The sequence below is a fragment of the Nematostella vectensis genome, chromosome 2 (assembly GCF_932526225.1).
Source record: "Nematostella vectensis chromosome 2, jaNemVect1.1, whole genome shotgun sequence".
NCBI classification, from domain to species: Eukaryota; Metazoa; Cnidaria; class Anthozoa; order Actiniaria; family Edwardsiidae; genus Nematostella; species Nematostella vectensis.
Window position 1 is genome coordinate 6113140 of NC_064035.1, and position 12106 is coordinate 6125245.

The following is a 12106-nucleotide window of genomic DNA, read 5'->3' on the forward strand; positions in this document are numbered from 1 at the left end:
AAATTGTTGGAATGACTATGTCACACAATAAGTCACGCTCAAGCAGATTGTTGAAATGGCTGTGTTGAAATGTACACATCAGTACACATCTTGTACCCACGGAAAGCTCAACGTACTCAGACACGTTAGAGACGTCACGAGTCCGCCATTTTGAAAATAAAATATGACCGCGTTGCATTACGGGGCAACGAAAAAGGGCTGACAAAGGAGAAACCGAGGGACGAGGCTAGATCAACATGCGGGCTTTCCCCTACGATGCTATATATAGCCTGCCTGATATTAGCCGAAAGACCAGAGCCAGCTTAATCTCTATAAGGTTCATTTTATGTGAGTGAAACAAGTCAATGATGTCTCTCCATTCGTTTACACAATTCTTTTTATTCATTTATTTTTTTTATTCATACAAACTCTTGAGACTTGGTTCCGGTTTCGACTTCCTGTTTTAGAATGACGTCAAGATTTTTGTCAGACGTCAGGATTTTCACGAGGCCAGCAGCGTCAGATTCGTGGAAATATCGAAAATCGCTTCCATCATTTTACTGTCCACGCAAGAATAAGGACTGCTTCATTGAGAACATTACCCAATTCATAAAACGTCCCACGTGCTGTGAGAATTCCGGGTAGCAGAATTCAACATTGTAAACCCGTGAAATCCCAGCAGAATATCGCAAATGGAAGCGAGGATTTCGAAGCGCAACTTTGTCACAGTCATGTTCGTTGGCTTTGTCAATTACTTGGAGTGGTCCATAGTAATGGCTTCGATATTTCCTTTTATCAAAAAGGTATGTGTCTTTGGATCGATTATATGTACTGAAAATGCAACTGGCTGTGTATATAAATCACACTCAAATAAATCGCAGGGATGGCTGTCTCACACAATACGTCACACTCGAGTAAATCCCAAGGATGTCACAATAAGGAAGTGTTCACTAAATACCCTAAGAGGGGGAGGGAAGATCTCTGAATTTTTTTATGAGCCCTTAATTTGAGTTTGTAAAAAACAAATGTGCCAAGCCGAAATATTATAAGATTCGTTCGATCTTTCAGATTATCGAGTATAGTACATAACAGCTGACCTATCTAATACATGTATGTTATTTACCAGCTGGGAGGTCCGTATCGTGAAATACCGTGACCGAGGTCTAAAAATACTCAAAACCTCTACAGACGATAAGATACATTCACCAAAAGAACACAGGGAGTTTGAAGCCTATTTTTCGTAAAGTCAATGATTCTAGATAAAATAACAAATGAAATTCCGTTTTAAGGTAAAGATATATAACTTCGGGAGTAAAAATCCAGTGTTTGATGGTCATTTTACAACTCAACTTACTATTTCGAGCTTTGGAGATGAGCGGGCCGGTATCGCGGGGTCCGGATCGTAGGATACCGGACCTCACGAGAGCCAATCAGAGCGCGTGATTTGATGGATACCGGACCCCGAAAAAAATAAAAATATTATCAGTTAACAAGTAAAATTCGAATAATAAATATAAATAAAAATAACTTTAATAAAAAAGCTAATATAAGCTACAACAGTTGTGTATCACTCCCTTAAGGAATCCACTACTTGTTAGTGGCCACATTACTTCGTATATATAAAGGATAGGATCTCAAAAACACAGGCTCATAACTTAGGGGAGGACTGGGGTGAGCCAAGGGGAGCAATGAATATGGAAATAACCGAAAACTGAGACGGGGGTGTGCCAAAGGTGAGCAAGGAATATGGACTTGACCGAACAACGAAGAACGGGTGTGAGCAAAGGGGAGCTATAAGATGAGCAAAGAATTATGAATTTGACCGAAAAACTGAGAACAGGGGTTAGGAAAGGGGAGAAAGCGATATGGACTTGATTGAAAAACTGACAACAGGGGTGAGCATGGGTGAACAAGAAATATGGAATTGTAACTGATGGTAAACAGTAAAAAAAAAAAAATTCGAGGACATGGCCGAGAATCGAACCTCGTCTAGATCCGGTAAAATGAGTAAAAATAGACCATACTTCCAGACATGCGCTGAAACACCGTATGGCAGCATATAGCTTTACGGCTAGGCTGGAGATTTCGGCCCCAGCACCGCTATCTAGCGAACTGTACAACACAAAGGAACCTGAGGTACCCGTGCATTAATGGGGAGGCAATAACCAGGATCCCAGCCCTGTCTTAGTCGGTTACGCCACGCACAGCTCGCTGAGATGTACACTGAAAAATATCAGTGTCTTTTTCACGCTTGCGTCTTTTGGGAATAGGTGTGTTGCTATAGTAATGTAGTGATATCGTCATCATTTGCAGCACACGACCTAGGTCTACATTGCTGCCTTTAGTCTTTGTTCTTCTTTGTTCAGTTACGCACGTGCATATGACATGGACAATAAAAGCAAGCTACATTGAAATGCACGCAATCTAAGATGTTTTGTCTGTTCTTAGGATTTAGAAAAAATGTGATTAAATCTCTTGTAACTACTCTCCTCGAATTTATTAGGAACATTTCAGATTCTAGAGTTCTTTTTTTATTGGCACAGGTATCGGGTGTGGGGTTCTGAAACCTGAATATAGCGTCAAAAAATCATAAAACGTGCGATTTAAAGTGTAGAGTCTCACACGCTGTAACGACGCACTTTGTAATAAAAGAGCTTTGTTATAAAATCTGACGCATCCAAGGATTTTAATCGAAGTATTTGCCAATAAATAGTTTACTGACAGCTTCGTTACCCTTAGTTGCTATTATTGTTTGCAATGAAGATCACGTTAAATCCGTATATTCCTTACTCACCCCCGTTCTCAGTTTTCGTTCAAGTAAATATTCTTTGCTCACTCTCGCTCCCCTTTGCTCATCCCTTTTCGGATATAAATTTGTATATATATTCAATACAGATTTAACGTTTACTATGATATTCAGTATTGATAATAAGATAAAGGAACTACCGAGAGCAATTAAGAATACTAAAAGGAATAAAATGAAGTAGCGAACACAGGCTCACCGTTTTAATCCAGGTGCACCATAAAAAAATACAAAAATGCGTGCTCACCCTTGCTCCTATGGGAGCAAGATTAAAAAGCGTCACCATTTCTTTGTTTCTGTAGATATCACATCTTACACAAGAGTCCCAACAACAGAGAGCACAAGTGTTCCTCGCCCTGGCACAAAGCCTGTTTCCCCTTGGCCAAGGCCTGTCGCAGGCAGCCACTAGCCTTGCGGTGAAAAGGCTTAGAGAGGTTAAAGTTGTACTGATTGTCACTCTCATCATTGCCGTTGGGGGTAATGCTATGTATATGTCAGCAACCATTGCTGATAGTGTCATACTCATTATAGCGGGTAGAGCTGTTGCGGGTCTTGGTGCAGGTATGTATTTGCTGTTGTATTTTCGATTGTTATAGATCCCAGGGCGGGGGGGGGGGAGGCAACATTATTTTTTCATTTCATTCTTGTTACACGTCTATCATATTTCCCTTCAGCTATATATTGCCTTCGTCGTATATTCTTTCCTTTTATGGCAATAGAATCTTAGTTCTATCATTCATTACGGCAGACCATAGGCAGATGCGTGGTTCGAGTGGCATGTTGAGAGGGGGGCACATCTGTTCTCGAAAAGAAAATAAAGAAATCCAAAGAAGAACAATGAATACACCTGCTACTCCTTTTATAAATTATTTGGTCCCCTGTTGGCATGACTGGGTCCAACACCCTACAGGCTGCCTCCTTTATACATCTGTCTTGGACGCAACCTTTATATACATCTGTCTTAGAGGCAACCTCTATACATCTGTCTTGGAGGCAACCTCTATACATCTGTCTTAGACGCAACCTCTATATACATCTGTCTTAGAGGCAACCTCTATACATCTGTCTTGGAGGCAACCTCTATACATCTGTCTTGGACGCAACCTCTATACATCTGTCTTGGAGGCAACCTCTATACATCTGTCTTAGAGGCAACCTCTATACATCTGTCTTGGAGGCAACCTCTATACATCTGTCTTGGAGGCAACCTCTATATACATCTGTCTTGGACGCAACCTCTATATACATCTGTCTTGGAGGCAACCTCTATATACATCTGTCTTTGACGCAACCTCTATACATCTGTCTTGGACGCAACCTCTATACATCTGTCTTGGAGGCAACCTCTATACATCTGTCTTAGAGGCAACCTCTATACATCTGTCTTGGAGGCAACCTCTATACATCTGTCTTGGAGGCAACCTCTATACATCTGTCTTGGACGCAACCTCTATACATCTGTCTTGGAGGCAACCTCTATACATCTGTCTTGGACGCAACCTCTATATACATCTGTCTTGGACGCAACCTCTATACATCTGTCTTGGACGCAACCTCTATATATCTGTCTTGGACGCAACCTCTATATACATCTGTCTTAGAGGCAACCTCTATACATCTGTCTTGGAGGCAACCTCTATACATCTGTCTTGGAGGCAACCTCTATACATCTGTCTTAGAGGCAACCTCTATACATCTGTCTTGGAGGCAACCTCTATACATCTGTCTTGGAGGCAACCTCTATATACATCTGTCTTGGACGCAACCTCTATATACATCTGTCTTGGAGGCAACCTCTATATACATCTGTCTTTGACGCAACCTCTATACATCTGTCTTGGACGCAACCTCTATACATCTGTCTTGGAGGCAACCTCTATACATCTGTCTTAGAGGCAACCTCTATACATCTGTCTTGGAGGCAACCTCTATACATCTGTCTTGGAGGCAACCTCTATACATCTGTCTTGGACGCAACCTCTATACATCTGTCTTGGAGGCAACCTCTATACATCTGTCTTGGACGCAACCTCTATATACATCTGTCTTGGACGCAACCTCTATACATCTGTCTTGGACGCAACCTCTATATATCTGTCTTGGACGCAACCTCTATATACATCTGTCTTAGAGGCAACCTCTATACATCTGTCTTGGAGGCAACCTCTATACATCTGTCTTGGAGGCAACCTCTATATACATCTGTCTTGGACGCAACCTCTATATACATCTGTCTTGGAGGCAACCTCTATATACATCTGTCTTGGACGCAACCTCTTTACATCTGTCTTGGAGGCAACCTCTATATACATCTGTCTTAGAGGCAACCTCTATACATCTGTCTTGGAGGCAACCTCTATACATCTGTCTTGGAGGCAACCTCTATATACATCTGTCTTGGACGCAACCTCTATATACATCTGTCTTGGAGGCAACCTCTATATACATCTGTCTTTGACGCAACCTCTATACATCTGTCTTGGACGCAACCTCTATACATCTGTCTTGGAGGCAACCTCTATACATCTGTCTTAGAGGCAACCTCTATACATCTGTCTTGGAGGCAACCTCTATACATCTGTCTTGGAGGCAACCTCTATACATCTGTCTTGGACGCAACCTCTATACATCTGTCTTGGAGGCAACCTCTATACATCTGTCTTGGACGCAACCTCTATATACATCTGTCTTGGACGCAACCTCTATACATCTGTCTTGGACGCAACCTCTATACATCTGTCTTGGACGCAACCTCTATATACATCTGTCTTGGACGCAACCTCTATACATCTGTCTTAGAGGCAACCTCTATATACATCTGTCTTGGAGGCAACCTCTATACATCTGTCTTGGAGGCAACCTCTATACATCTGTCTTGGACGCAACCTCTATACATCTGTCTTGGACGCAACCTCTATACATCTGTCTTAGAGGCAACCTCTATATACATCTGTCTTGGAGGCAACCTCTATACATCTGTCTTGGACGCAACCTCTATACATCTGTCTTGGACGCAACCTCTATACATCTGTCTTGGAGGCAACCTCTATACATCTGTCTTGGACGCAACCTCTATATACATCTGTCTTGGACGCAACCTCTATACATCTGTCTTGGACGCAACCTCTATACATCTGTCTTGGACGCAACCTCTATATACATCTGTCTTGGACGCAACCTCTATACATCTGTCTTAGAGGCAACCTCTATATACATCTGTCTTGGAGGCAACCTCTATATACATCTGTCTTGGACGCAACCTCTATATACATCTGTCTTAGAGGCAACCTCTATACATCTGTCTTGGACGCAACCTCTATATATCTGTCTTGGACGCAACCTCTATACATCTGTCTTGGAGGCAACCTCTATACATCTGTCTTAGACGCAACCTCTATATACATCTGTCTTGGACGCAACCTCTATATATCTGTCTTGGACGCAACCTCTATACATCTGTCTTAGACGCAACCTCTATACATCTGTCTTAGACGCAACCTCTATACATCTGTCTTAGACGCAACCTCTATACATCTGTCTTGGACGCAACCTCTATACATCTGTCTTGGACGCAACCTCTATACATCTGTCTTGGACGCAACCTCTATACATCTGTCTTGGACGCAACCTCTATATATCTGTCTTGGACGCAACCTCTATACATCTGTCTTAGACGCAACCTCTATACATCTGTCTTAGACGCAACCTCTATATACATCTGTCTTGGACGCAACCTCTATATACATCTGTCTTAGAGGCAACCTCTATACATCTGTCTTGGACGCAACCTCTATATATCTGTCTTGGACGCAACCTCTATACATCTGTCTTGGAGGCAACCTCTATACATCTGTCTTAGACGCAACCTCTATATACATCTGTCTTAGAGGCAACCTCTATACATCTGTCTTGGAGGCAACCTCTATACATCTGTCTTGGACGCAACCTCTATACATCTGTCTTGGAGGCAACCTCTATACATCTGTCTTGGACGCAACCTCTATATACATCTGTCTTGGACGCAACCTCTTTACATCTGTCTTGGAGGCAACCTCTATATACATCTGTCTTAGAGGCAACCTCTATACATCTGTCTTGGAGGCAACCTCTATACATCTGTCTTAGACGCAACCTCTATATACATCTGTCTTAGAGGCAACCTCTATACATCTGTCTTGGAGGCAACCTCTATACATCTGTCTTGGACGCAACCTCTATACATCTGTCTTGGACGCAACCTCTATACATCTGTCTTGGAGGCAACCTCTATACATCTGTCTTGGACGCAACCTCTATATACATCTGTCTTGGACGCAACCTCTTTACATCTGTCTTGGAGGCAACCTCTATATACATCTGTCTTAGAGGCAACCTCTATACATCTGTCTTGGACGCAACCTCTATACATCTGTCTTGGAGGCAACCTCTATACATCTGTCTTGGACGCAACCTCTATATACATCTGTCTTGGACGCAACCTCTATACATCTGTCTTGGACGCAACCTCTATACATCTGTCTTGGACGCAACCTCTATATACATCTGTCTTGGACGCAACCTCTATACATCTGTCTTAGAGGCAACCTCTATATACATCTGTCTTGGAGGCAACCTCTATATACATCTGTCTTGGACGCAACCTCTATATACATCTATCTTGGACGCAACCTCTATACATCTGTCTTGGAGGCAACCTCTATACATCTGTCTTGGAGGTAACCTCTATACATCTGTCTTGGACGCAACCTCTATACATCTGTCTTGGACGCAACCTCTATATACATCTGTCTTGGACGCAACCTCTATACATCTGTCTTGGAGGTAACCTCTTTACATCTGTCTTGGACGCAACCTTTATACATCTGTCTTGGAGGCAACCTCTATATACATCTGTCTTGGACGCAACCTCTATACATCTGTCTTGGAGGTAACCTCTATACATCTGTCTTGGACGCAACCTCTATACATCTGTCTTGGACGCAACCTCTATACATCTGTCGTGGACGCAACATCTATACATCTGTCTTGGACGCAACCTCTATACATCTGTCGTGGACGCAACATCTATACATCTGTCTTGGACGCAACCTCTATATACATCTGTCTTGGACGCAACCTCTATACATCTATCTTGGACGCAACCTCTATACATCTGTCTTGGACGCAACCTCTATACATCTGTCTTGGACGCAACCTCTATATACATCTGTCTTGGACGCAACCTCTATACATCTGTCGTGGACGCAACATCTATACATCTGTCTTGGACGCAACCTCTATACATCTGTCGTGGACGCAACCTCTATACATCTGTCTTTGACGCAACCTCTATACATCTGTCTTGGACGCAACCTCTATACATCCGTCTTGGAGGCAACTTTCTTGCACGGATAATCATCTTTCTATGCTGGAAATTTCCTAATTAGTGTCCACGTTTTCACTTTATATGATTACAGGGAGTGGTGGAGTTGCATATTGTTTTATTGGAGCCAACACTCCTCGTGAGAGTCGAGCTAAATACATGGGCTATTATCGTGCCATCTGTATGCTTGGTGTTTTAATTGGGACTATCGGTAAGCTGTTTTTTTTGTTTATTTATTACTGGTTGGCAGCAGACTTTGTTCTGTGGTTATCATTAGTAGGGCATAGGCCACCCTTGAGTAACACCTAATGGACACTCCCTCGTTGTAGTTCCTTTATGTTGTCAATTGTACAAGTTGATTTACTAACTGGATTCCCTCTATTATTCGATTGCGGTACATTTTGTTTTCACAAGCAACCGCCCCATGTTGATATAGAGACAAACTAGACTTTACCTCTATCAGGTGAGAGGGACAAAAAATGCTCTCATGGTAAGCTTTAGTAGCAGATGGGCGGGGCAGGGTCATGATTATTCATTATGTTTAAGAGGATAAGTCTTAGTTATAAATATAGAATATGAAGTGAGGGAGGGGGCACAAAAACTTTTTCATGTGTGTCCTGAGTCATTATATGAATCCTCTTGAATTTATAGTGGCAACATTACTAGCTGACTTTGAAAAAACAAACGTTGGTAAAGCAACAGGACTGAATGAGTGCACAGCGCCTGTTGTCATCAGTATCACATGCCTTGTTGCCTCACTTTTCCTAGTCGTCTTAGCTCTGGATGAGTCAAACTACATACTATTAGGTAATTAAATACCACGCTTGAAGCAACAAGATAAAAGAACAAAAGCAGATGACAAACCATGTCATGAGAACACCCCCTTAATGCCTAGTAAGGATATCAAACAATTGAATTATGGGTCGACATATATAGTCCCTTACTAAACCCCAAGTGCAGTATATAAGATATTACTTGGTTTTGCACCTGTTACAGTGTTATTATCAAATGAAAATGGTGGCAAAAATAAAAAGGGGAACTGGGAAGGAAGAGAATAAGACGCAAGAGTTTAGGGAATTAAAACTGTCCCAGGCATTTATTTTTTACCCCTCCTTACAGGTGACATTCGAAGGCACATTAGTACGGGCTTTTCCATACCCAACAGGGTGGGTCATCCTCTGCTTGATTTTGAACTCACTACCAACATATACCCCTCCTTACAGGTGACATCCGAAGGCACATTAGTACGGGCTTTTCCATACCCAACAGGGGGGTCATCCTCTGCTTGATTTTGAACTTATTACACGCATATACCCCTCCTTACAGGTGACATCCGAAGGCACATTAGTACGGGCTTTTCAATACCCAACAGGGGGGCATACTCTGCTTGATTTTGAACTTATTACACGCATATACCCATCCTTACAGGTGACATCCGAAGGCACATTAGTACGGGCTTTTCCATACCCAACAGGGGGGTCATCCTCTGCTTGATTTTGAACTCACTTCCAACATATACCCCTCCTTACAGGTGACGTCCAAAGGCACATTAGTACGGGCTTTTCCATACCCAACAGGGGGGTCATCCTCTGCTTGATGCTGTTTTTCCTAAATGGGTTCATCACCACATGGGTTGGATACATAATGCAGCTTATTGCGTATAACCATCTGGGATGGCACCTTGAGGCGTTCGGTTGGCTGACGGTGGGTGTGTCAGCGGCTGCCTCCATGGGGTCACTTGGTACCACCTTTCTCGCCAAGTCTGAGTGCTTCAGGAGAGATGGAGAGCGAACCACCATTACTATCAGCTACGTTTTCATGGTAATCGGGATCATGGCAGTGTATCTTTCGTGCCCTATGGTAAGTAAGTAAGTAATTTTACTATCAGCACGTTGTCATGGTGATAAGTCGTGGAAGTGTATCTTTCATGATCTTAGAAACGCTGTTGTTTGCTAAATGGGTAAACGACCCCCACCCCCCCACCCCCTCCCGCTGGAAATGATGATGAAAAAGATGAAAATGATGATGGCGATGATATAAAAAGGTGTTAATAACTTTTATTATTTAGGTTATGCCTAGAGAGTCTTCAGAATTCCAGGAAGTGACGTTTGTTAGTGGTGTGGTAGTCGTCTTTCTGATGTATTCTGTATGCGGTGTAGTACTTCCATGTCTAACCACCAAGTTCGTCGACAAGACAATGATTGTAAGATCGGATTTGTATGTTAAACAAATCCTTTTTTATCTTTATTCAACTCTGCTGTGCCTTCAAAGCGGCCTACGGCTGCCTCGATATCCTTTCCCTTTAAATGTCCCGCCTTTTTTTACATTGAAGTATCTAGTGATTCGATGTATTTCACAGCTTTAATAGTGTATTTTATACATTAGAGCGCCCATATTTCAGTTAGGCTAGGTGGGGGCTGGGCCTTTTCTTATCACAGAGAATTTATGCAGCACATATCTTCAAGAAACGGCTTCGATCACGACTTAAACTGGCGGTTATAGTGTCAAGCACCATAAAACTGATACATAACATATCCTAGCAAGTAACGAGGTGTAACAAAGCATCCATTTCCATCGGCTGAGTTTGGGCAGCTGTTGTGAAATTTTCGATTGAATTCTGTAAATAATGCGTAAGAATTTAATTTTAAATGGCTACTTTGAAATTTTATTCTGGAAATCTGTTTTCCAATACTGGTTAAAAATGATAAGGTCTGTCTGACACCTTTCCCAAGGTGGTGTTCTGTCCAATGCATCGTTGTTAATAACAACCTGTGATACGTTTGCTTTGTATCGTAAATTCACCTCTGTAATAGATGTCTGCCCTCACAGCTTCGCACACTCGGAGCACATCGCTCCCTGATTGGTTCTAACTATTTTATTCTTATCTTTTATTTTGATCTTTTATTCAGCCCTCGCACACTTGGAGCATATCGCTCCCTGATTGGTTCTAACTATTTTAGTTTTATCTTTTATTTTGATCTTTTATTCAGCCCTCGCACACTTGGAGCATATCGTTCCCTGATTGGTTCTAACTATTTTATTCTTATCTTTTATTTTGATCTTTTATTCAGCCCTCGCACACTCGGAGCATATCGTTCCCTGATTGGTTCTAACTATTTTATTCTTATCTTTTATTTTGATCTTTTATTCAGCCTGTGATCATGCCGCACTGCCTCGCGGCCATGTCCTGCGGCAAAGTGATGGCTCCGCTCCTGGCCAAGGCGGAGCTCCTTCTTGGCTGGGACGCAGTGTTCCTTGGTACGGGGAGTATGGCTGCTTTGATTCTCTTCGTCTTTTTATGTTTGTACCGACCCCCCTCATACGAGGAGACCCCCTTGCTGCGACCATTAGACGTGGAGAGAAGTAACAGGTCAGAGTCCGATTATAGTCATGCATCACAATGAGGAACCGGAAAGGATCCTCCTCCCCTACCCGAGGAGACGCCCTTTCCCCCACACGAGGAGACGCTCATCCCACGCCCTTCTGCCATGGAGAGAAGTAACAGGACCAAATCCAACTATAGTCATGCATCACAATGAGGAACCGGAAAGGAGCCTCCTACCCTACCCGAGGAGACGCCCTTGCCCTCACCAGAGGAGACACCATTTCTAGGCATTTGTGTCTTTGAGAGTAGTAAAGGCGCACCAAACAGCCAAAGAAATCGGCATTGCTTCTTTAACGTAAACGTAATGTTTAAAAAAAAAAAAGGAAAACTGGGAACATTTATTATCTCCTTGTGGCGGCAGCCAGCAGTGCAGAAATATAAATACGAGAGTAAGCAAAACAACACAACACACAACATGTGACTGTATCGAGTGCATTTTGAAACACCGTGCAGTATTACTGCTGTTGAGTGGATGGGTTTTATGTATTTTGTCTGATGAAAACATCATGAGTAAAAATAATGTTATTGACGATATTTATGAAATGTGTTTGACGTAATAGCTCACAGTGAATTGAAT

The 12106-nt window shown here is 42.4% G+C and overlaps 1 protein-coding gene across 2 annotated transcripts; it reads left to right on the forward strand.

The window, feature by feature from the left end:
- The first annotated feature begins 453 nt into the window (after window positions 1-453).
- On the forward strand, window positions 454-12063 carry LOC5517934. 2 transcript variants are annotated; one of them, XM_032362351.2, is made up of 7 exons: window positions 454-782; window positions 3085-3343; window positions 8239-8355; window positions 8796-8951; window positions 9676-10004; window positions 10213-10347; window positions 11297-12063. In XM_032362351.2, exons 1-7 carry the CDS (start codon window positions 672-674, stop codon window positions 11546-11548), a joined length of 1359 nt encoding a protein of 452 aa, XP_032218242.1. In that variant the 5' UTR covers window positions 454-671; the 3' UTR covers window positions 11549-12063. The 2 variants fall into 2 exon arrangements, with proteins under 2 accessions (XP_032218242.1, XP_032218243.1); XM_032362352.2 differs by lacking the exon at window positions 8796-8951 and having other exon boundaries at window positions 463-782.
- Window positions 12064-12106: the final 43 nt, after the last annotated feature.